This window comes from Mobula hypostoma, chromosome 2 (genome assembly GCF_963921235.1).
Source record: "Mobula hypostoma chromosome 2, sMobHyp1.1, whole genome shotgun sequence".
NCBI lineage: Eukaryota > Metazoa > Chordata > Chondrichthyes > Myliobatiformes > Myliobatidae > Mobula > Mobula hypostoma.
In genome coordinates, this window is record NC_086098.1 from 137,226,847 (window position 1) to 137,249,341 (window position 22,495).

The 22,495-nt window shown below is 45.6% G+C and overlaps 1 protein-coding gene across 9 annotated transcripts in view; it reads left to right on the forward strand.

Annotated features, from left to right (window-relative positions):
- The window catches only part of LOC134342509 (tyrosine-protein kinase Fyn), a 235,992-nt gene that overhangs the window by 180,456 nt on the left and 33,041 nt on the right, over positions 1-22,495 (forward strand). For all 9 annotated transcript variants that reach the window (XM_063040742.1, XM_063040741.1, XM_063040736.1 and 6 more), the window contains 3 exons: positions 1,361-1,460; positions 7,322-7,420; positions 21,311-21,414. In XM_063040742.1, coding sequence (XP_062896812.1) covers positions 1,361-1,460; positions 7,322-7,420; positions 21,311-21,414 — 303 coding nt within the window. The remainder of the gene's footprint in view (positions 1-1,360; positions 1,461-7,321; positions 7,421-21,310; positions 21,415-22,495) is intronic.

Consider the following 22,495-nt stretch of genomic DNA (forward strand, 5'->3'; position numbering starts at 1 on the left):
TTAACTTCAGTCTGAAATGGCCCATCAAGTCCAGCGCATAATTCAAGAATAATTTCCCACAGACCTCCGCAGTTTGGGAGGGTGGCTCTTCTCTGAAGCCCATTAGTAATGGGCAACAAGTGGTGACCTTGCTCGTAAAGCTTACGTCCTGCAAATGAATCCACAATAATGACTCCACCATGCAAAAGCCCCCATGAAATGCATTGAAGAGTAAATGTAAATGCAAGTTAGTGCCTTGGGTTTGATCTACAATACTTTACAATATTGCTGAACTTTGTCAACAGCAAAATTTAAATTGATCTTTAACTCGTATATTGAGATCAAAGGGTTGAAAATGATGTTATCAGAACTTTCTGCTGAGTTCAGCTATGTATCTGTGCATGGTCTGGGCCGTTGTGTGGAGCAGTACACAGCCAGGGGATGTGTTGTCCTCATGCCAAGCTCAGTCGTGAGAGAGCTCCCAGCTTGCATCCAATGGCCCTTTAATGTCAAGAGAATTCAGGCACGTGCATCAAAAATGAATTTCCAAACTATCCTGGGCTCTTTCGGAACCTTGTCTGTGAATCCACACTCAGATGGTATGCATACTGCAGACCGTGTGAGAAGCTCCCAACGTGAGCGGCTGAAATGATGAGGAGGGTGGTGCGAGTTTGGAAGGTTTGTGGAAGACTGCCAGTGAGGGAGGTCAACTGGTGGTGCCCTTTGACCACGTTGTTAAAAGTGAGACTGCCGTCATGGGTACTGCAGTTGAACTTTGTTCTCACTGGGGGGCGGGGGGGAAGAGCAGGATTCTCCTCCAAGTTGACCTAAGTTGCGTAGACAGAGCTCATTGTGCTGATGTTACTATGTGGATCTTAGCTACTTACTGTCCTCACACCTGCTGGCGTTTGGGGCATTCTTGAAGGTTCTCCATCTCTCTCTGACCTTGGAGGCATTCAGGGTCTCCTCCATTTTGCCAGCAGCTTCCTCTTGGTTTTCACTACTGTCAGCCACTCAAGTTTAGGAATACCATCACACTCAGGTGCAGAAGGATTCTTCGTTGCTGTTCCGTAACAGTTTTGTTTGACCAGTCAGGGTTGTTGGCCCTCTGCTGAACCCCCAAACCTGGGGGACCGGTGGACCACTCTTAGTCTGGCCTCTACCCTTTGACCTGTTTGGCATGGGTCATGACCCTACCAGGAGCCAAAACATGAAGCCCAGACTCCAGCCAACATAGATCTCTGGGTCACTGAGGCATGCAAGTCTCCAAACCACGACAAGGCAATATGTTTGTTTCAGGGGATGAATTTCTGTTCCACAGAGTCCTAATGTATGAGTGGGATATAGTGCTGATGAATGCCTTTCTGCTTTCTGCCTACAGTAGGGGTAACTCTGTTTGTGGCTCTGTACGACTACGATGCCAGGACAGACGATGACCTCAGCTTTCAGAAAGGGGAGAAGTTTCAGATACTTAATAACACGTAAGTATGGAGTGAAAGAGGGATAAGGGGAGGATAGGGTCTGAGGGGAGAAGGGGAGGCTGAGAAAAGTGTGGCATGGGCGGGAGGGGAGGGTTGGGTGGACGAGGGAAGATGGATAGGGAGAGGGGAGAGTGAATGGAGACGATTGTGGAAGGGAGAGCAAAGGGTGAGTAATGAAAGCGGCAGGTAAGGGAATCGCAGTCTAACTGCACAGAATCCGCAGCTCAAGCCTTTGAGTGTGTGACTTCCTTCACATCACTGATGGGCAATTTAAATTATTTCCTGGGGCCATTGACGGCATTTCTCCTCCGTGGGGAAGCCAGGATCTCTTTTGGTTATTACATATTCTATACTCACACACGCACAGTATACACTGTCTATATTCACGGTGCCATATTTTAAAATAAACTATTGAAAGGAATCTTTGTCCTCTGTCACCATGGTAACAGCCATGCAGCCTGACTTCAAGAAGGAAGGAATTTAAATGTGGAATGTGCAGCCAGAGAAAGCATCGATATTCACGTGAGGGATTAACCGGTAGAGAGTTTTGGTGGGGTGGGGGGGAGTGCAGTGGAGGTAATTAGATTCGGAGGAGTCTTGTGGAGTACAAGTACCAACAATCTGTTGGAGACAAAGTGTCAGTCTCCTTACTGTGGTTTGTGTAATTCTATTTTAATCCATCTCCGCAGCTGAAATGACTCCTGAACCTTCAGCGGTTCTCCAGTGTCCAAGCCTGTGCCAAAACAGTAGGCTCTGTGGACTAAACTGAGCGGTGCTTTTCCCCGTCCCTTATTGTGACAGCACTAAGAAGTCATTAATCCCATCCTAATTGATGCCTGGTTCCACATAAAACATCACCAAGCTTATGAAAATGTGTACAGTATGTGTTGACAATGCTTGCAGCAAACCAGCCATTAATTTACCTGACGGTCAGGGTGGTGAGACGGTGGTGATGAGTCACCGATAATCTTGGGTAGCCTCCAACCCGATGGCACGATTATCAATTTCTCCTTCCAGTGAAAAAAATTTCCACTCCCCCCCCCCCCACCTTCTATTCCCCACTCTGGCCTCTCACCTCTTCTTACCTGCTCATCACTTCCCCTTGGGGCACCTCATCCTTCCCTTTCTCCTATCATATTCCTTCTTCTCCAGCCCTTTACCTTTCCCACCCACCTGGCTTCACCCACCACCTTCCAGCTAGCCTCCGTCCCCTCCCCCCACCTTTTCATTCTGGCTGCTTCCCCCTTCCTTTCCAGCCCTGAAGAAGGGCCTTGGCCCAAAACTTCGACTGTTTATTCTGTTCCGTAGATGCTGCCTGACTTGCTGAGTTCCTCCAGCACTTTGTGTGTGCTGCTGAGGATGATGTTATGCACAGAATCGGAACTGACAAAGGGTCATTGACCTAAAGCGTTAATCTGTTACTCTGTCCACAGATGCTGCCTAACCTGCTAAGGATTGCCAGCATTTTCTGAATTATTTCTAAACACTTGTATTTAGTCTTCCATAATTTATTGTATTAGGGAAACCTGGTATCAGCAATTGTTCACTTATTGGGGGCCTGAGGCTTCTCATTCTTCCTTCTACCCCCAGCATGTGTTAGTATATATTTGGGCAGTTAGATTCCCAATAGAGGAAATAAACAGACAAGTTTCCTTCAGAGATAGATTGACATTTGATTACCGAGGGAATCAAGGGAGGTGGAGTAGGTACAAGTTAAAGGTCAGAGGTGATCTCGTTGTAGGTGTCGTACACATGATGGTGGAAAATGTTTCTTATGCTCAGGTAAACTTTGGGTTAGGCTGCACGGAGTCGTCGTGTGCCGTAAGCAGTCGTGGTCTATGATCATGACTGTTCTTGGCAAATGTAGTATTGTGTGTGATTGTGGCCACAGCATTATCAGAAGGCTGTAGAGGCTTTGGAAAGGGTACAGAAGCGGATGGACCAGGAGATTTCCTGGATTAGAGGGTATGAGCTGCAAACTTAGGTTGTTTTCCACAGAGCTGGGGGGAAACCTGATCGGAATTTAGAGAATTATGAGAGGCATAGATGGGGTGGGGTGGTGGAGTGGCGTGTGTCTCTAGCAGAGGGGGTGTAAGGCGCTCCTTCCCTCCGCTAGCCTGCAGGTCACCCTTGGGCAAGGTGTAGTACCTGCTTAGCCCTTCCCCCCCCCCAACAGATCAAGGTCATGTGGAGCCATGGGAGCGGGTGGTGGATGGTCGTATGAGCAGCCGGTGCACGTCACCAGTCCTTGCTGGCTAAACTTCTTCACAATAGTGCCATCAGATCTCAGGCGAACGACTGCGCTGATGACCACCTCACTCCTTCACTGGGGAAAGGAGCTTGAATCCACTGCCTTGTGAAGAAGAGCCATTTTGCAACATCTAATGGCTGACAGAGCAATAAAACAAAGGAAGTAAAATGGCCGAAACATAAGCCTAAGAAACTGCAGGTGCTGGAGAATGAGCTGCTGGAGGAACTCGGCCAGTCAGGCAGCATCTGATGAGGGAAATGGACAGTCAACGTTTTGGGTCAAGACTTTTCATCTGGATTTGTTGCCTTCCTGCTAGATTCCCCAGCAGCTCATTTGAAGGCAGAACCAGGCTGTTTTCAGTGATTATGGAATCCAAAGCCAAGAAGATAAAATGTAGAATTTAATGCTAAAAATTTAGAGCAGAGAGCAAAGGGGGAAGTAAGTTTACTCCGCCAGCTTGTGAGATTCCTGTCGTTTTCTGTAAGAAGTTCGTACGTTCTCTCCGTGACCGCAGGGGTTTCCTCTGGGTGATCTGGTTTCCTCCCACAGTCCAAAGTACTGGTTGGTAGGTTAATTGCTCATTGTAAATTGGCCTGTGGTTAGCTTAGGGTTAAATTGGGGGTTGCTGGGCAGCTGGAAGGGCCTACCACACTGTATCTCAATAAATAAACAAAATAAACATGGGGACGTTTTTGTGATCACAGCTGAAATTCGGTTGATGTTTACAGATGGGTAGAGGGTTGGAGTAAAGGGGAAGAGAAGGATGGGACTTTGGTTTCAGATAGCTGTCCACCTGGAGAGTAAAGATGGGAGCCATTGCTACCGCTGGTTGGCCACTTCCTACACCCACCAGTTGAAGAACGCAAAAAAGCGAGGCTGTTTGAAGCCCATTGGATGGAGTGTGGCTGTGACTATGGAAGAATTTCTGGTTCACAAGCCCTATTGTGTCAGCTCTGAGCCAGCTCACAAAGCCCTGCTGTACGGTGCAGCACTGTGAAGACAGGAGCCTTCCTGGCTGATGTCTCCGCAGGTCCCTTGCCGCACCTGCCACGGGATAAGCAAGGGTTTGCATGGTTGCCCGGAGAAATGCTGTAAACAGCAACACCAAAAGGAATTGGAAGTCTTTTTTTGCTGTTGATAGTGGTGTCACAGTGCTGGATAAGCTTTCCTCATCAATACTACTGCTCTGGTCTCTAGGTTAAATGATCTATGTTCTTTGATGTATGGTCCCCATTCATAGCCCTCGCCTTTCCTGTGACCAGCTCAAAGTCTGGGATTATGTGCTCTGCCCCTTGAGGCCCATACCAGCCAGGATTACTTGGCAGGATTGATGGAGTGCATAGCAAGAGTTGGACACTGTCCCTCTTGTTTCTGCTTATCTGTCAAACACCAGATGTGTGATCACGTTGCCTAGACACCCTGAGCAAAACCAGCTGACTTGGTTTGCTTCTGGGCATGAAAGGATTTCTGAAATCTGTTGAACATTTGGTGCAATAGCCTCCTGCGTGATTATAAGTTAGCGATGACTTAATGGTCTTTGCTGAAACTGCCAAGCTCCAAGTCTGAAGCACTTTGGTGGGTGGGAAGGGAGATGAGTGTTTGCACTGAAAACCACAGCTCTGCAGGGGAGGGTTTGCCAGTCGGGCATGTTTCGAATGGAGGACAGTGGGCAGCTGGGTTCAAGTTGAGGAGCATGTTTGCACCGAAGAGGAGCAGGGAGCAGGTTGTGGAACAGCAAAGACAAGTGGCCCGGACATGGGGAAGTTTGGAAGAAGAGGCACGGTGGCCTTGGGCGGAGTTAAATTACCAGTTTCCTCGGGAGTAAGTGGTGGTTACAAGCAAGGCTACCTGATCCCAAAAGCACCGGCAAGATCAGGACTACATGCTGGAAAAGCAGCTGTGAAGAAGGGCTCTGTCCACACAGTCAGTAAAAGTAATGAAGCCCCAAAACTAAAATGCAAACTTTTCGTCTTAGAAAACCAGTGTCGTTCTTAATATCCGAGCCCTGATAAAGTAAGCTTATTGCCTAAAATCAGAAAGATTAACCTGAAACATTTCCTCAGTTTCTCTCACCACGGGTGCCGCCCGACCTGCTGAGTGTTCCCAGTGCTTTCTGCGTTTCAGATTTCCAAGGTTAATTGGCTCTGTGTGAAATAGTTGCAGGAACAGGCAGCGTTAATATTTAATTTGGTGCTCCTTATTTCCTTTTGTTTGCTCAGGCTTGAGTACCGTGACCCTTTTTGGAAGGTTCATGTCAGTAGTACAGGTTAGCAGCTGTGGAGCAGAGATTGAAGAGGTGATTAAAACTGGAGTGTGTATGTTCTGAGTGAGAGATTTGGAGGGGATCTAAGGAGGAAGCATTTCATCCACACAGTGATCAGAATCCAGAATACACTGCTCAAGTGGTTGATGAAGGGAAACAGTCCTTCAATATTTAAGAATTATCTAGACTTTCAGAGTCAGATACATTAACACTGACTTGTAAGGCGTGAAATTTTATTGTTTTGCAGCAGCGGTTTAGTACAAAGATATGAAGAAGGGCACGCTGGCATAGTGGTTAGCACGACGCTTTACAGTACAGGTGACCGGGGTTCAATTCCCGCCGCTGCCCGTAAAGAGTTTGTATCTTCTCCCTGTGACCACATGGGTTATAAAAAAACAAGATGTTTGTATCTTCTCCCCGTGACCACATGGGTTTCTTCTGGTTGCTCTGGTTTCCTCCCACAGTCCAAAGGCGTGTCAGTTGGTAGGTTAATTGGTCTTTGTAAATTGTCCCTGTAATTAGGTTAGAATTAGATCTAACCTAACTGAGGATTAGATCGGGGGATTGATCGCTGGCGGGTGGGGGGGGGGGTGGCTCGAAGGGCCAAATCGGCTTTGTATCTCAATAATAAATAAAATTATTGTCAATTGCACGAGCAAATAAAGGAGTACTCCTAGGAGTTGGTGTTCACAGGCCATTCACAAATCTGCTGGCAGAGGAGAAGAAGCAGTCCCCGAAAGTTTGCGTGTTCACCTTCAGGCTGTACTATCTCTGCAATGGTCACAAGGAGGAGAGGGCATGTCCTGGAAGGGGAGGGTCCTTACTGATGGATGCTGCCTTCTCGTGAGCATGTCCTTGATGACAGGGAGGTTGTGCCCGTGATGGAGCTGCTGAGCCCATAAACCCATCGATTAAGGGGCCGAAAGATAAAGGTTCTCCTTGTTGGATTACTGGCTTTTTACTCTAGCCCTGGATAAGTTTCTCCTTCCTGCTGCCTCTCTGTCACGCCTCTCCTCCTCTTCTTTGCTCATTGTGGTTTTTCTTGGTGTACTATCCAGCTGCATATGTCCCCAGATCCAGGCCAGCCCCCGTCAGGGAGTGTGGCCGCAGTTAAAGCTGGACAGCAGGCCTGTCACAGTGAAGTTGCCATCAAGGTACAGACGAGGGAGAATGAGGTTTGCTGCAGTCAACTGTCAAACAGCTGTGGTGCTGCGTGTCAGACCTGCTTTCTTATTTGCATATCAGTTCATCAGCAGCGTTATCAGTCAATAATCGTATATCGAATTCTTCCTGTCAGCTGTACTTCCAATCTGTTCCTTTGTTGACGGTGTTTCTGTCTTTTTGCAGAGAGGGAGATTGGTGGGAAGCCAGGTCCTTGCAGACTGGGGGCACAGGATACATTCCCAGTAATTACGTGGCTCCAGTTGACTCCATCCAAGCAGAGGAGTAAGTATTAATCTGCTTCACACCTGGCGATGCATCACTTTCACAGTTACTGACCTGACATGGTTGTTAGAGTGTGGAGGGAGGTGGGGGGGGGTCAGTCTCCACCCTTGCCCAGAGGCCAGCTGGGAGGGAAAAAGAAATCTCACAGGACCACTTAAATTAAAATCACAGGGTTTCTTGTGGAAATTGGGCAAGGCAGGTTGTGTAACCCTAATGCTAATGAAGCTGACAGAAGGCAAAATATTGTGTTATAAAATACCACGCCAGAAATTTAACTTGTAGTGTTATTTTTTATCAAAAGAAAGCTTGAGCTGGATGCGTTTTCATTAACCCTCCTAGGAGTATTTGCAGGGAATGATTTATACAGCAGGGTTAAGCGTTTATTCTTCTGAGGGATGGTGACATTGCTGACAAGGCCACCACTTGCCTGATTTTGCCCTTGAGGAGGTGGGGTGTTGGTGAGGCAGGACCTTTAGACACCGCTGTCCATCTTCCTCAGAGAGGTTGCGCAGCAAGTTTCAAGGTCTTAAGCCAGAGGTGATAACATACGGGCAATCTATTTCCAAGTCAGAGTAGCGTGTAGCTCAGAGGGAGGCCTAGAGTTAGGGGCTTTCCTCTGCAACGGCTTCCCGTGTCCTGATGAGGCTGTAGCAGGCTGTCCTCGAGGACGTTGTAGGCGTGGAGACTGCAGACACTATGTATTGGTGATCCAGAGAGTGAGAAGTCACAGTGGAATCCTAACTAAGAGGGTAGATTTACTTTGGGTGCTGAGTGAGCTGGCAGTCAAAGATTTAACATTTGAGCACATTTCGCCCCATGTCTTAAAGCAGATGATCACATTTAACTCCTTATTTTATTGGACACAGGTTTGCTAATAATGTCATTGATATACCTGTAGGAATAATGCTAACCTAACCTGAAACTGACCATAATATCTATAACATTGTGCTCTGTACGGGAAGTGTCCTCAAGGCATCAAATCAAGACCTCTACTCTCCCCGCTACCCCCCAGTCATTAGTTAATTAAAAGCAATAGTAATCTCTGCACAGGCCGATGCTTGTTCAGTATACTGGCGGGGAGCAAGATCCAAATCTTCTCAAGAAAAAATCAGTTTTCCAGCCTCGGAGCAGAGCTTTCACCTGAACGTCAGGCACGTCAGATACAAAGAGCACTGAGTTCCAAAGGGTCACCTTTAATTTAAGAGTGTCGTTGCTGCTGCGTCTGGATAAGGAGCACTGTTTAAAATAGCCTCTTCTTTCCGCAAGTAGCTGGCTGAATTTGCTGCAGTGACTGAGCTCGAAGCATTTATATGCATATATATTCATGCTAAAATATTCATGTATTAGCTAGTACAAATTTTAAACCACCCATCAGGAAAGCTAATTTTATTCATTGCTGGATGTGGATCTTGCTGCTGCCCTTCTGATGTGCGGAGCTGTGGAGTAGGGTTTTCATGATTTGGATCTGTTGGCGAAGAAGGAAGAGTGCCAGCTTTCCAAGTGAGGGTGGCCTGTGACTTGTTAAACAGACTTTCAGTTGGCAGTGTTCCCATGCGCTTCTTGTTGCAGTCCTTGGTGGTAGAAGCCTGAGAACTGAGAACTGCTGTTGGAGTGAGTTGAAGGGCCTCACTGCAAACACTGCGTGTGGCAGGGAAGGAGGTGGAAGGGATGGGGGGGAGGTTCCAATTAGGTGGACTCCGAGGGTGACATCTAGCACCTGAGTGTCTTTGAAGCTGCACTCATTGGAGATCAGTTGCCCTTGCCCTGACTGGAGTACAAGAACTTTCGTCAACTCTTCATCGCCCTCTGATATGGACTAGCAAAGCATTCTGGTTCAGGAGCTGTTATGAGTGGATACTATCGTTGCACCAATACCTCAATGCCACAAACAGAAAGCTACATTACCATACATTAAGTATTTTATTAGTGGTATAGTGTCATCTTGCATGATTAGTCTTTATCATTAGAGTCATGGAAAATACAGAATGGAATAGGCCCATCAGCCCCTCCTGTCCGTGGTAACCAACATGTTAGTCCAATTGCCTGCATTTGGCCTATTTCCCTCCAAATCTCTCCTACCCATGTACCTGTCTAAATGCCTTTTTAAACAGAATTGTAGCTGCCACAAGTACCTCCTCCTCAGTCTGTATACTCAACACCCTCTGTGTGAGTTACTTGCCTCTCAGGTCCCCGTTAAATTTTTCCCTCTCACCTTTGACCTATGCCCTCTAGTTCAGAAATGCAAGAGATTCTGCAGATGCTGGGTATCCGGAGTGACACACACAAAATGCTGGAGGAACTCAGCAGGTCAGGCAGCATGAATGGTGAAGGGTCTCGGCCTGAAACGTCGACCCTTTATTTCTCCCCGGAGATGCTGCCTGACCTGCTGAGCTCCTCCAGAGTTTTATGATTGTCCCTCTACTTCCACATTAGATTTATTAATCATATGTGGTGTGAATTTTGTTCTTTTGTGTCTGGTCACAGTTTCCCATGGTTGGAACTACCTGTGAAGAGCTCAGTTCAAGCCCTGGTGTGTTTGTTTATTTATTTTAGATTTGGATACAGCACAGAATAGGCCCTTCCAGACCTTCGAGCCGCATCACCTAGCAACCCCCCAATTTAACCCTAGCCTAATCACAGGACAATTTACATTGGCCAATTAACCTACCAACCTACCAGTCTTTGGACTGTGGGAGGAAACCGGAGCACCCGGAGGAAACCCACATGGTCACGGGCAGAAAGTACAAACTCCTTATAGGCGGCAGTGGGAATTGAACCCCAGTCACCTGTACTGTAAGGCGTTGTGCTAACCACTATGCTACTGTGTTTTTTTGTGTTCATTGCTCTTGGACAGTAGGCAGGAAGGGCAGTTGATGCTGTTCAGTGACTGGGATTGACCTTCCCAGCTGAGTATGAGGGCTATCTGGTCATTGCTGGACAGTGCAAAAGAAAGAAAAATAATTTCACTGTTAAAAGATTTAGAGATGTGTCTTTTAAAAAAACAATATATATAATGGTGTGTATCGCAGAGATACTTGGTAGTTTCTAGCTCAAACCTTATGATAGAAAAATGATCGCAGAGTGACATTTGACAGGCAGTGGAGAACACAAGAGTTCACTCGTCCATCTCCTGCTGCCTTCCGTTGCCAAACACTGGCTTTTGGGAATGGTGAAAGCAAGCTCTCTATTTCCTGTGAGAGCAGAATGTCTCAGCTAACTGCAGTGGTACCGAGGCCGTGTGGAAGCATCTTCACATTTTTTGAAAGAATTGTTACCTGTCAGATATCCAGGTGATGTTTAAGCACATTACCCTCGATCTTCAGCTGCTAGGCTTTCTCCACAGACAGCATTAAATAGTCTAGGACAAGCCAATTATAATATTATTGTCTGAAAGCAAGAAGTAAACAATATTGCCTTGGTTCACTGGTTGAGCATGTTATTTTCAATAGTTTTAATAGTTCAGTAGTTTCATTTAATATCATTATACATCCTGAAATTCTTATTCTTCACAGACATCCACGAAAACAGTAGAGTGCCCCGAAGAATGAGTGACAGTAGAAACATTAGAGCCCGAAAGCCACTCCAGCCACACACAAGTACAAGCAGCAGCAAAGCAACAACCCTCCCCCTTGCCACGTACCACCCTGGCAGTGGTATTCACACAGTAATTAAGTGTTATCCATCAGAATAGTAAGTGGTTTGTTCCAGAAGCAGGGATTTGGAGGAGATCCTTTGGAAACTCTGCATCTCAGTCCAATTGCTACCTGTTTGGGGTCTCTGGGCTAATCCTGCTGTAGACTGGAGCTCTGATTAAAATCCTGTAAATTGGACCTGTCCTCTCCCAGCAAACAGGGAAATTTTAATTGATTTTTTAAATTTAGGGATACAGAGGTTACAGGCCCTTCCAGCACAATGAGCCTAGGTTGGCCAATTATGCCCATGTGACCAATTAACCCACTTACTCGTGCTTCATTAGAATGCAGAAGGAAACTAGAGCACCCGGAGGGAGCACACACTGTCATGGAGAGAGCATTCATACTCCCTACGGGCAGCGGTGAAGCTAAACCTGGGTCAGTGGCACTGTAATAGTGTCACACTAATTGCTGCACTACCATGCCATCACTTAATGTTGAATTAGGACCTAATTCGTCATTACAAGACTAAAGTTTTCCAGTAAATCTTCCTTTTACAGTGGGAACGGACCTACCAAATGCATCAGGAGCGTTGCAAAGGGTCGTGGTATTAATGCCAGTTTCATTCAGCTGTGCGGCTTGCAGTCACAAACCTCATAGAACTTCTTACATTTTCTTCTCTTTGAGTTGACTGGCTGTCCTCTAAAATTGTGAATGAGTCTCAATTAGTTTTGGCCCGTACATGACACACTTAAAAGTCATAGAGTCTTTGAACACTTCAGCACAGAAGCAGGCTCTTCAGCCATCTAGTCCATGCAGAACTATGAATCCCATCAACCTGCACCCGGACAATAGCCCTCCCATCCAGGTACCTATCCAAATATCCTCTAAATGTTGAAGTGGTTGAACCTGCAGCCACAACTTCCACTAGCAGCTCATTCCACACTCTCACCACATTCTGTGTGAAGAAATTCCCCTTCATGTTCCCCTTAAACATTTCACTTTTCACCATTAACCCAAGACTTCTAGTTCCAGTCTCACCCAACCTCAGTGGAAAAACCCCTTTTGCATTTACCCTATCTATACCCCTCATAATTTTGTATTTCTATATCAAATCTCCCCTCAATCTTCTACATTATAGGGAATAAAGTTCTAACCTGTTCAATCTTTTCTTTATAACTCAAGTCCTCCGCTCATTGTGTACCCTGGTCGGTCCTCCCAAAGTGCAACACCTCACACTTGACTACATTAAATTCCATCTACCGTTTTTCAGCCCATTTTTCCAGCCGCTCCAGATCCCACTGCAAGCTTTGATAGTCTTCCTTATTGTTTACTATATCCCTAATCTTGGTGTCATCTGGAAATTTGCTGATCCAATTTACCACATTATCATCCAGATCATTGATATAGATGACAAATAACAATGGACCCAGCTCTGATCCCTGTGGCACACCACTAGTCACAGGCCTCCACTCTTGAAGGCCTCCCTCTTATCAGATACACCTTTGTTCCAATCCACACTTGCCAGATCCTTTCTGTTACCACCAAAATTGGCCTTTCTCCAATTTAGAATCTCAACCTGAGGGCCAGACCCATTATTTTCCATAATTCCCTTGAAACTAATGGCACTGTGATCACTAGCTGCAAAGTGGTTCCCCTACACAAATTTCTGTCATCTGGACTGTCTCATTCCCTTACAGGAGGTCGAGTATAGCACTCTCTCTCATTGGGACTTCTATGTACTGATAAAATTACCGATTAAGGTAACTTTCCTGAACATGTCTGACTGAAAAAACACAGGTTTACTCTGGCAGGCTGGTTACCAGATACAAGTATAGGCTGCCCCAAAGTTATAAACACTGGACTTATGGATACCTCTACGCATGAACGAGCTCCTGTCATCGTTAAATTCGAAAGATCAATGTATGTGACGACAGCAGAACTGTTCCCTCTGCATGTTTCAGTAACTGTTCAAGTTTGATGTTATTCATTACAACACTACAGGAACCACTTGGTACTCTATCAAGTGATTTATGTGTACTTTCTGACATATTGACAGCAATAAAATAGAACCAGTTTGTTACAAAGGGACTGTTTGTAAGGGTTTCTCCTTAAAATACATATACACAGAGAGACACAGATACACCTTACCCAGTTTTCATTTGAATATCTCCAACGCCGAGGCTGACCCAGGAGTTCCACCCAGGTTACTGAATTGTGGCAAATTCCTAAACTCTATGTGTGATTTTTTTTTAAATGTGTCCAAGTTACTTCCCTTTTGAGACCTTAAACTGAAGTTGCACAACTGGCCAGAAACAATTCCTCTGAAATCCCAGTCTCCCTCTCCCCGATGCTTTTGTGTATGAATCACAGTCTTATGAGCAGCACAACAGCACCCATCCAAAAATACACGCATTAGGCACTCGCAGTGATTGTAAAAATATCACTTTCCCCAGTTCTCCATATTTTGGTACCTAGAGCCATCTTGTGGGCAGATTGTTCATCTCACAGCATTATCCATGTCTCTCCAGTTTTTCGTACAATAAATCTGCAGCCTTTGCATTGGCCTTGTTGTTTCATAATGCTTATCGGATAATTCAGTTTCTTATGACTTTGTAGATCTGATTTCTTGTATTTTTGCTGCTTGTTGGCTTTAACTAAGTTATTGACTGATTCATGTAATGAAAAGAAAACTTTCCATTGTCAGTCCATTATATAAAAAGAGTAACTTATTTTTGTAATATACCCATTTTGTACACAACTAAGTCATGCTAAATAGCCACCCTTTCATTGTTTTAAGAGTCCACCAGTAATGGGGAAAGAGCAACGAGCAATGTGCCGGAGGGAATCAGCGGGTCGAGCAGTGTCTGTGGGGTGGAGTGGGGGGGGGGGCGCAAGGAAGAGCCAACATTTCAGCTTGTAACCCTGCATCTGAACCTGTTGCAGGGTTTCAGCCCTGTGGGCACCACGGTAGCTTGCTGGTTAGCTCAACATTTTACAGTACCGGTGACCCAGGTTTATTTCCTGCTGCTGCCTGCAGGGAGTTTGCACGTTCTCAGCATGCCCGCTCGGCTTTCTCCCCAGTGCTCTGGTTTTCTCCCACAGTCCAACGACGTACCAGTTGGTAGGTTAATTGGTCATTGTAAATTCTTCCATGATTAGGCCGGGGATAAACTGGGGGACCTATTCCACACTCTATGGCAACAGATAAATGAATAAAATATTGTCAATTCTTTTCCTCCCTCAGATGCTTCTCAACCTGCTAAGTTCCTCCAGCAGGTTGTTTGTGCTACAGATTGTGGTTTCACAGTCTCTTGCATCTCCTTTAATGGCAATGCTTTCAGTGCTGAGTCTCCTGGGTGTCTCTTTTGAGTTCTGTTGTTGGGAGTAGGGTAGGCTAACTCTTAAGCCGAGGCCACGTATTGCATCGTGTCTGAAATTGGGTAGGCACAGGCCTGCACAGGTGTTAGTTTCTGTCAAGGCTATCACATCTACTAGGCATTGGTGCTCCCCGCTATCTGAACTTGTGCATTGATTCTATCCGTGGAAAAGCCCTGAAATTGGAGGGAAACTTTGTAGCTTTTACTACTCCAGTCCTTCATTTGTGGCACAGAATCTGAGGTCAATGGTGAAGCTGTAATGCTGGCATTTGACCATGAAGAAAGCTTCCCACAAAGACCTCACAGTATTTCTGTGGTGGCAGCTTCCCCTTTTTACTCCCAATGTCAACTTCTGTTCGGCTCAGTTTAATGGGCTCCCTGGTTAGTCAACCAGGCTCTCCTGTTAGTGTGTTCTCAATAGTAATGAAAGAGTAATGATTGAATCTTGAACTTAATATAAAGTTCAAAATAAACTTGTTATCGAAGGACAAACATGTCAGCATATGCAACCCTGATATTAATTTTCCTGTGGGCAGGGTTGTATATGGTCATTTGCGTGTAAATCTAAAATGAAGCGTCAAATATTTTTTTCAAGCATGAAAAGTGTTGTTTTAAAATTCCTCATACTCTGTGATATTTTGTGTGGGAATTATAATTCATAAATGTAAAATTATTTGTGTATGATTTAAATATCACTAAATACTCAACTTTCATGCAACAAAGTATAGTGTTTTCTAGACACTTTGCAGTGAGACTCGTGTATTAATTGTAAGGTTACCTTCAGTAATTTCCCTGGAGTGGAGGAGTCTGCAAAGAACACAACTAATGGGAGAAGGGGTATAAGTTAAGTTCAAGTTTAATTGTCATTCAACCATACATGAATACAGCCAAACAAAACAGTGTTACTCTGGGGTCAAGGTACCAAACAGTGTACCAACAGTTTTTAATTGTGAAGCGCAGGCGTTTCTGCTGACTGAGAGGGCGCATTGCCATTGTGGTTATTGACGTTTGCATCCTCCCAAGCTGGTGCTGCAGGAGCCCCACAGCACCATCTGTGACCTCAAAAACCACTCACCCCAGTGGTGTCTTCATTGCTGTTGAGGACTTCAATCATGCCGACTTAAAAACAGTCCTGCCGAAGTCAACCAGGATGTTAACTTCACAACCAGTGGGGAGAATATGTTAGCTAGGGAAAATTTGCAGGTACTGGAAATCAAAGTAATACACACAATCTGTGCAAAAATGAATATATTAGATTTGGTTTATACCAACGTTCGTGGTGTCTACAAACCTGCCCCTTGCCCTCGCTTCAGATTCTCAGACCACATAGCCACTCTGCATGCAGACGAGCCAAACCAGTTCCCAGAGAGATCAAGACCTGTCCAAAAGACGCCACCTCAGTGCTACAGGACTGCTTCAAAAGCACAGACTGGAGCATATTCAGGGAGGCAACTACCTACAATCATCTCATCAGCAATGAGTATGTGGGATCGCTGACTGGCTACATAGCAAAGTACACTGAGGATGTTCCTATGATTAAACACTACACTGCCAGGCAAAACCAGAAACCATGGCTGACTGCATAGGTTCGTGCACTGCTTAGCAGTTGAGACACTGCCTTCAGACTGAGGGACAGGAATACTCTAAGGTCATCAGAATCAGCTTTATTATCACCGGCATACGACGTGAAATTTGTTAACTTAGCAGCAGCAGTTCGATGCAATACATAATGTAGCAGAGAGAAAAAAAATAATGAATTAAATAAAAATTATAATAATAAATAGACAAGTAAATCAATTATGTATATTGAATAGATTTTTTAAAATGTGCAAAAACAGAAATACTGTATATTTAAAAAAAGAGTGAGGTAGTGTCCAAAGCTTTAAGGTCCTTCTAGGAATCGGATGGCAGAGGGGAAGAAGCTGTTCCTGAATCACTGAGTGTGTGCCTTCAGGCTTCTGTATCTCCTACCTGATGGTAACAGTGAGAAAAGGGCGTGCCCTGGGTGCTTGAGGTCCTTAATAATGGACGCTGTCTTTCTGAGATACCGCTCCCTAAAGATGTCCTGGGTACTTTGTAGGCTAGTGCTCAAGATGGAGCTGACTAGATTTACAACCTTCTGCAGCTTCTTTCGGTCCTGTGCAGTAGTCCTTCCATACCAGAGAGTGATGCAACCTGTCAGAATGCTCTCCACAGTATAACTATAGAAGTTTTTGAGTATATTTGTTGACATGCCAAATCTCTTCAAACTCCTAATAAAGTATAGTCACTGTCTTGCCTTCTTTATAACTACATCAATATGTTGGGACCAGGTTAGATCCTCAGAGATCTTGACGCCCAGGAACTTGAAGCTGCTCACTCTCTCCACTTCTGATCCCTCTATGAGGATTAGTATGTGTTCCTTTGTTTTACCCTTCCTGAAGTCCACAATCAGCTCTTTCGTCTTACTGATGTTGAGTGCCAGGTTGTTGCTGCGGCACCATTCCACTAGTTGGCATATCTCACTCCTGTTTGCCACAATCACCCATGCCATCAGGAAGGTAAGGCGTGAGTACGCACAGAAAATTCACAGACACCTTTATGACACCAGGGACGCACGGCACATGTGGCTAGGTATACAGACCATAACCTATTATAAGTCCACCCTGTATGTCAGCAACAGCCACTCCACCCTTCCTGACAGGCTGAATGCCTCCTGTGCATAATTTGACGAAATGAATGATGTGCCATCGAGGAAAGCCTACTCTCCTCTTAAGGAACAGGCACTCTGACCGGCCACAGCCAAGGTGAGGAGAATCCTGGCCAAGATAAACCTATGCAAAACTGCGGGGCCAGACAACATACCTGATCAGGTGCTGAGGGACTGTGCAACCCAGTCAACAGAGGCCTTAAGAGATACCTTTAACTCTCTTTGAACGATCCATTGTGCCTGCAGGCTTCAAGGCAGCCACCATCATTTCATGCCCAAGACAGCAACAGGAACTGGCCTAAACAATTATTGTCAACAATCATGAAGTGCTGTGAGTGGCTGGTGATGGATTGGATAAAATCCTACACTCCAGCTACATTGGACCTTGTCCAGTCTGCCTGCTGCTCAACGCAGTACACTGATGACGCCATAGCCTTAGCCCTCCACTCTAACCTGTTCCACCTAGAACACGATGCCTCATACACCAGGATGTTATTCATCGTCTTCGGCTTGGCGTTTAAGACTATCATCTCTCAGAGGTCGGTGGGTGGACTGTCCCTGTAGGAACTCAACAGCCCTCTCTGAAACTTCATCGTGGACGACTTAATGGAAAGACCTCAGTCAGTCCGAGTTGGCAGCAACATCTCAACCTCCATCACGCTGAGCAGTGGTGCTCCCCAGGGCTGTGTGCTGAGCCCGCTGCTGACTCACACCTGTACTACCAGATTCATCTCAAACTGCATTATATTCACTAATGATACTACTGTGGTTGGCCTCATCAGCAACAGTGATGAGCTGGCGTGTAGAGAAGGTTGAGAGGCTTGTCAAGTGGTGCGAGAACTACCTGAGTCTCAACGTGAGCAAGACAAAAGATATGATTGTGGACTTCAGGAAGGCACAGGTTGGCCACTGTCCATTGCACATCAATGGCTCTGCCGTGGAGAGAGCGACGAGTTTCTTGGTGTGCGCATAATGGACCATCTAAACTGGACCCACAACGCCTCCTCGTTAGTCAAGAAGGCGCAGCAGCAATACACTATATGAGGAGACTGAGGCATGCAAGGCTCCCGGCCCCCTTTCTCAACTTTCCACAGGAGCACCACTGATAATTCCCTGTCTGGCTGCATCATTTGCACCCCCCTCCCGTTTGTGACATTTACAGGGAGCATTGCAGACTGAGGGCCCAAAGCATAGTTGAGGATTCATACCATCCATCCCACAATCTCTCTCACCCACTACTGTCAGGAGGGAGGTGCAAGAGCATCAGGACTGCCAGACTGGGCAATAGCTTCTTCCCTCAGGAAGTGAGTAATGAATACCCTGACACTGCAAGCAGGGTATCTCTTCTGAGGTCCCATCACAAGGATAGCGAGCTGTTTACTGTTTACCTATGCTGAGCACTGCATGCATTTTGAATTGTATTTTATTATCTTATGGTAATTTTTGTTTTATGTGCACCATGGTCTGAAGGAACATTGTTTCGTTTGGTTGTATACTTGTACAGTCACATGACAATAAACTTGATCCGGATCAAGGCTCCTGCAAGGGCAGAAAGTTTTCTTGAATGAAACTGGCTTTGATGAGGTGCATGGATTGGAAGTTACTGAGCCTTCCTGTACGTGTCCCTTGTCCATTTGTCTCTCCCCGTTAACCTCCCTCCTGGCTCTTATCCCTGCAAGCAGGCAAAGTGTTGCACCTTCCCATCAGCCTCCTCCCTCACCTCCATTCAGGGCCCCAGACAGTCCTCCCAGGTGAGGCAACACTTCACCTGCGGATCTTTTGGGGTGCTCCCAGTTTGGCCTCCTCTGCCTTGGTGAGACCCGTCGTAAATTGTGGGACCGCTTCATCGTGCACCTCCACTCCATCCGCCAAAAGCGGAACTTCCGGATGGGCAAACATTTTAATTCCGATTCCCTTTCCATGATGAGGCCACTCTCGAGGAGGAGAAGCAACACCTTGTATTCCGCCTGGGTAGCCTCCAACCTGATGGCATGAATATCAATTTCTCCTTCCTGATTAAAAAAAAAGTTCCCTCCCCCTCCCATCTTCTGTTCCCCACTCTGGCCTCTTAGCTCTTCTCACCTGCCTATCACCTCCCCCCTGGGTCCCCTCCTTCCCTTTCTCCTATGGTGAACTCTGCTCTCCTATCAGATTCCTTCCTCTCCAGCCCTTTGTATTTCTGTGTTATATGCCTACATGATAAAGAGTTTCAGTTCCCAGTGTGCAATGAGGGCAATTCACCCAGAACTGGAGGTGACGTTGATGAACTGCGAACACGCGCTGAAGTGTGGCGCTCGAAGCCATGATTGTCTTAATAAATTTTTTATCAAGAACAAATATAACACTTTCGTAACCTCCTGCCGTCACTTATTCCTTCTAGCTGTCCTCCTCCCTCTCCCCACCACCTCCCCCCCCCCACCTTTTTTATTCTGGCATCTTCCCCCTTCCTTTCTAGCCCTGAAAAAGCATCTCGGCCAGAGACATCAACTATTTATTCATTTCTATAGACACTGCCTGCCTTGCTGAGTCCCTACAGTATTCTGTATGTGTTTCTTTCTGTCCAAAGGTGCGTTTGGGTGAATAAAAAGAAAAGGATTGTGCTGTTGTTTGGACAGTGAACAGTTGTAGTGCTAGGCCAAGGTACACCCACACTGCATTTGTGCCTTTGCAAAGGGATTGCTCTCACACCTTGCTCAGATGACCCAGGACATCCGAGCAAGGCAGCCCCTTCTGGATTCTGGAACTGACTTAGTTAATTATTGTCACAGGTACCGAGACACGGTGGAAAAACTTAGTTTTGCATGCCATTGAATGATCATTTCAAAACTTAAGTACAACAAGGTAGTACAAAGGAAAAACAATACCAGAACTCAGTGTACTGTGTTACGGTTACAGGAAAGTGCACTGCAGGTAGACAATAAGGTACAAGGTCCACGATGAGCTCGATTGTCAGGTCAAGAGCTCACCTTTAACGTCCAAGAGGTTTGTTCACGAGTTGGACAACAGCAAGATAGAGGCTATCCCGAGCCTGGTCGTGAGTGTTTTCAAGTAGAAAGCTAACCTGGTTAGGGGGTGCTAGAGATGAAAGCTAACCTGGAAATAATTTTCAACCATTAGCTTCATCCCCATCGTTTGGAATCGGTGACCGCTGGCATCTTTTCAGTGAGTTTTGTGGAGAAGGAGTCGCTTTCAACCCTTCAGTGTCAGATTCCTGGCTGTTTTTTAAGGCACCTCCTTGAAGTTTGTTTTGATTTTGAATTCGGTGAGGAAATGTTCACTGTGCTACCAAGGTTTGCATTTGTTGTCACCACTATCTGCCCCTTTCTGGGGGCATTTAGAAGGCAGCCTGCACTGTGAGCCCAGAGTCACATACAAAATCAACCCAAGTGATGCTGGTGTTCCTTCCATAAAGGAGATCTGTGAACATCAACAGTTCCTTATGACATAAAAAGCTATTCGGCCCATCACATTTGTACCAGTTCGCTCATCAATCCCATTTCCTCACTTACTTTTCTCACACTTGCCCATTAACTCCCCTCTATTCTCCTATCACCCACCAACACACTCAGGATCCCTTACACCAGTCAGTTAACGTACCTGATCCACGTCTTTGAGGTAGAGCACCCTGGATAAATCTACACAGTCACGGAGAATGTGGGAACTCCCAACATACAACATCAGAAGTCAGGCTTGATCCTAGATCACTGCACAATGGTACAATGATACTGCTCTCCGGCTACATTGTTGTGCCATTGCAATCAGTTTTGCCCCACCCTGGTAGTTTCATGGTCTTCACCAATGACAATGCCCTGGATATAAATTATACACAAGTTGTATTAAAAAAAAGTTAACGTCATTCAGTGGAAAAAAAGACTGCCAATGCTAAACCTTAGTGCAAAAATTAAAGAGACTAGCAAAGACAAGTCTATGCCAGTGCAAAGAGGTGGTCCATTGCTGGGGTAGAGTTGGGGTTGTGCAAGTTGGTTCAAGAATCTGATGGTTGTAGGAAAATAGATGTTCCTGAACCTGATGGTGTGGGATTCAATGCAGGACAAAACGGAAAGGCTTTCCACTCCTGCCTTGGACAGTTATATGTGATATGAAGAGGCTGAGTTTACTCCTCGGAGTTCCTGCATTGAACTATGCACAGACTTTCCCACTTCTTATAATAGATCCCCTCTTTCAACAGGTGGTACTTCGGTAAACTTGGCCGTAAAGAAGCTGAGAGGCAACTCCTGTCCATCTGCAACCCAAGAGGGACATTCCTTATCCGTGAAAGTGAAACCACCAAAGGTAAGGACTTACCGCCAACCCCTCCCCTTGCCCCTCTTCCACAATTCCCCACACCCTCCTAATCATTTTACTCCAAACAAAACTTCTACTTTCGAGTTCAGGAGTCATGGAGCAGGATTGTATTTCCTGACCAGATTCTTGCTGGTGTGTAGCATTAAGAAATCTCCCATGTGTAATTGTTGTAAATTAAATACAATTTATTCCCAGTGATATTCCACACAAGTGTCCTATCAGTACATGGTTCTCTTTACACTCACCTCTTTCCCAGCCACTAGCAGGATAGTCTCGAAACACTGAGTGGGATACCAACCCACAGTTAGGAACACAAGTAGCCATTAAGGCCACTCTGCCATTTAATGAGTTCTCAACTGCTTTGAACTCTCATCATCATCATCAGGTGCTGTGCCCAGTTTGAGCTTTGACTGCCATGGCCCACACACTCCTGTTTCGGGTCAAGTGGATCAATTAGTTGGTATTCACTTCCAGTTCTCTGGCTGTTGTGTCCATCATCATTTGTCTTTGTCTTTGTCTTCCTTTTGCTTTCTTCCCTTCAATCTTTCCCATAATTACCGTCCCATAACTCCTCTTTCCTAGTCACATGTCCAATGAAGTTACGTTGCCTTTTCATGATCTCATACATTATTTCTCTTTTTGTGTTTGCTCTGTTCATGACATCCTCGTTAGATATTCGTTTCATCCGTGACATTCTTTGCATCCTCCTCAGAAACCACATTTCTGCTGCTACAATTCATTTCCTCATGTTACCAGATATTGTCCAACATTCTGAGCCATATAACATAACTGGATAAATATAACATTTCAGTACTCTGAGGCGGGTTGTCATGCCTAGTTTAGTATTGGTCAGTATACTCTTCATTCTTGAAAAGGTGTCTTTTGCCATCCCTGTTCTTCTTTTGATGTCCAAGTCGCACCTGCCATCTGATGTCACCCAGCTTCCTAAGTAGCAAAAGTTCTATACTTGTTTTATGTCTTCCCCATTTATTCTCAGCCTGCAGATAGGATTCTCCTTTTTTTTTGGATATCACCATACATTCTGTCTTTTTGCAACTGATAGACCCAT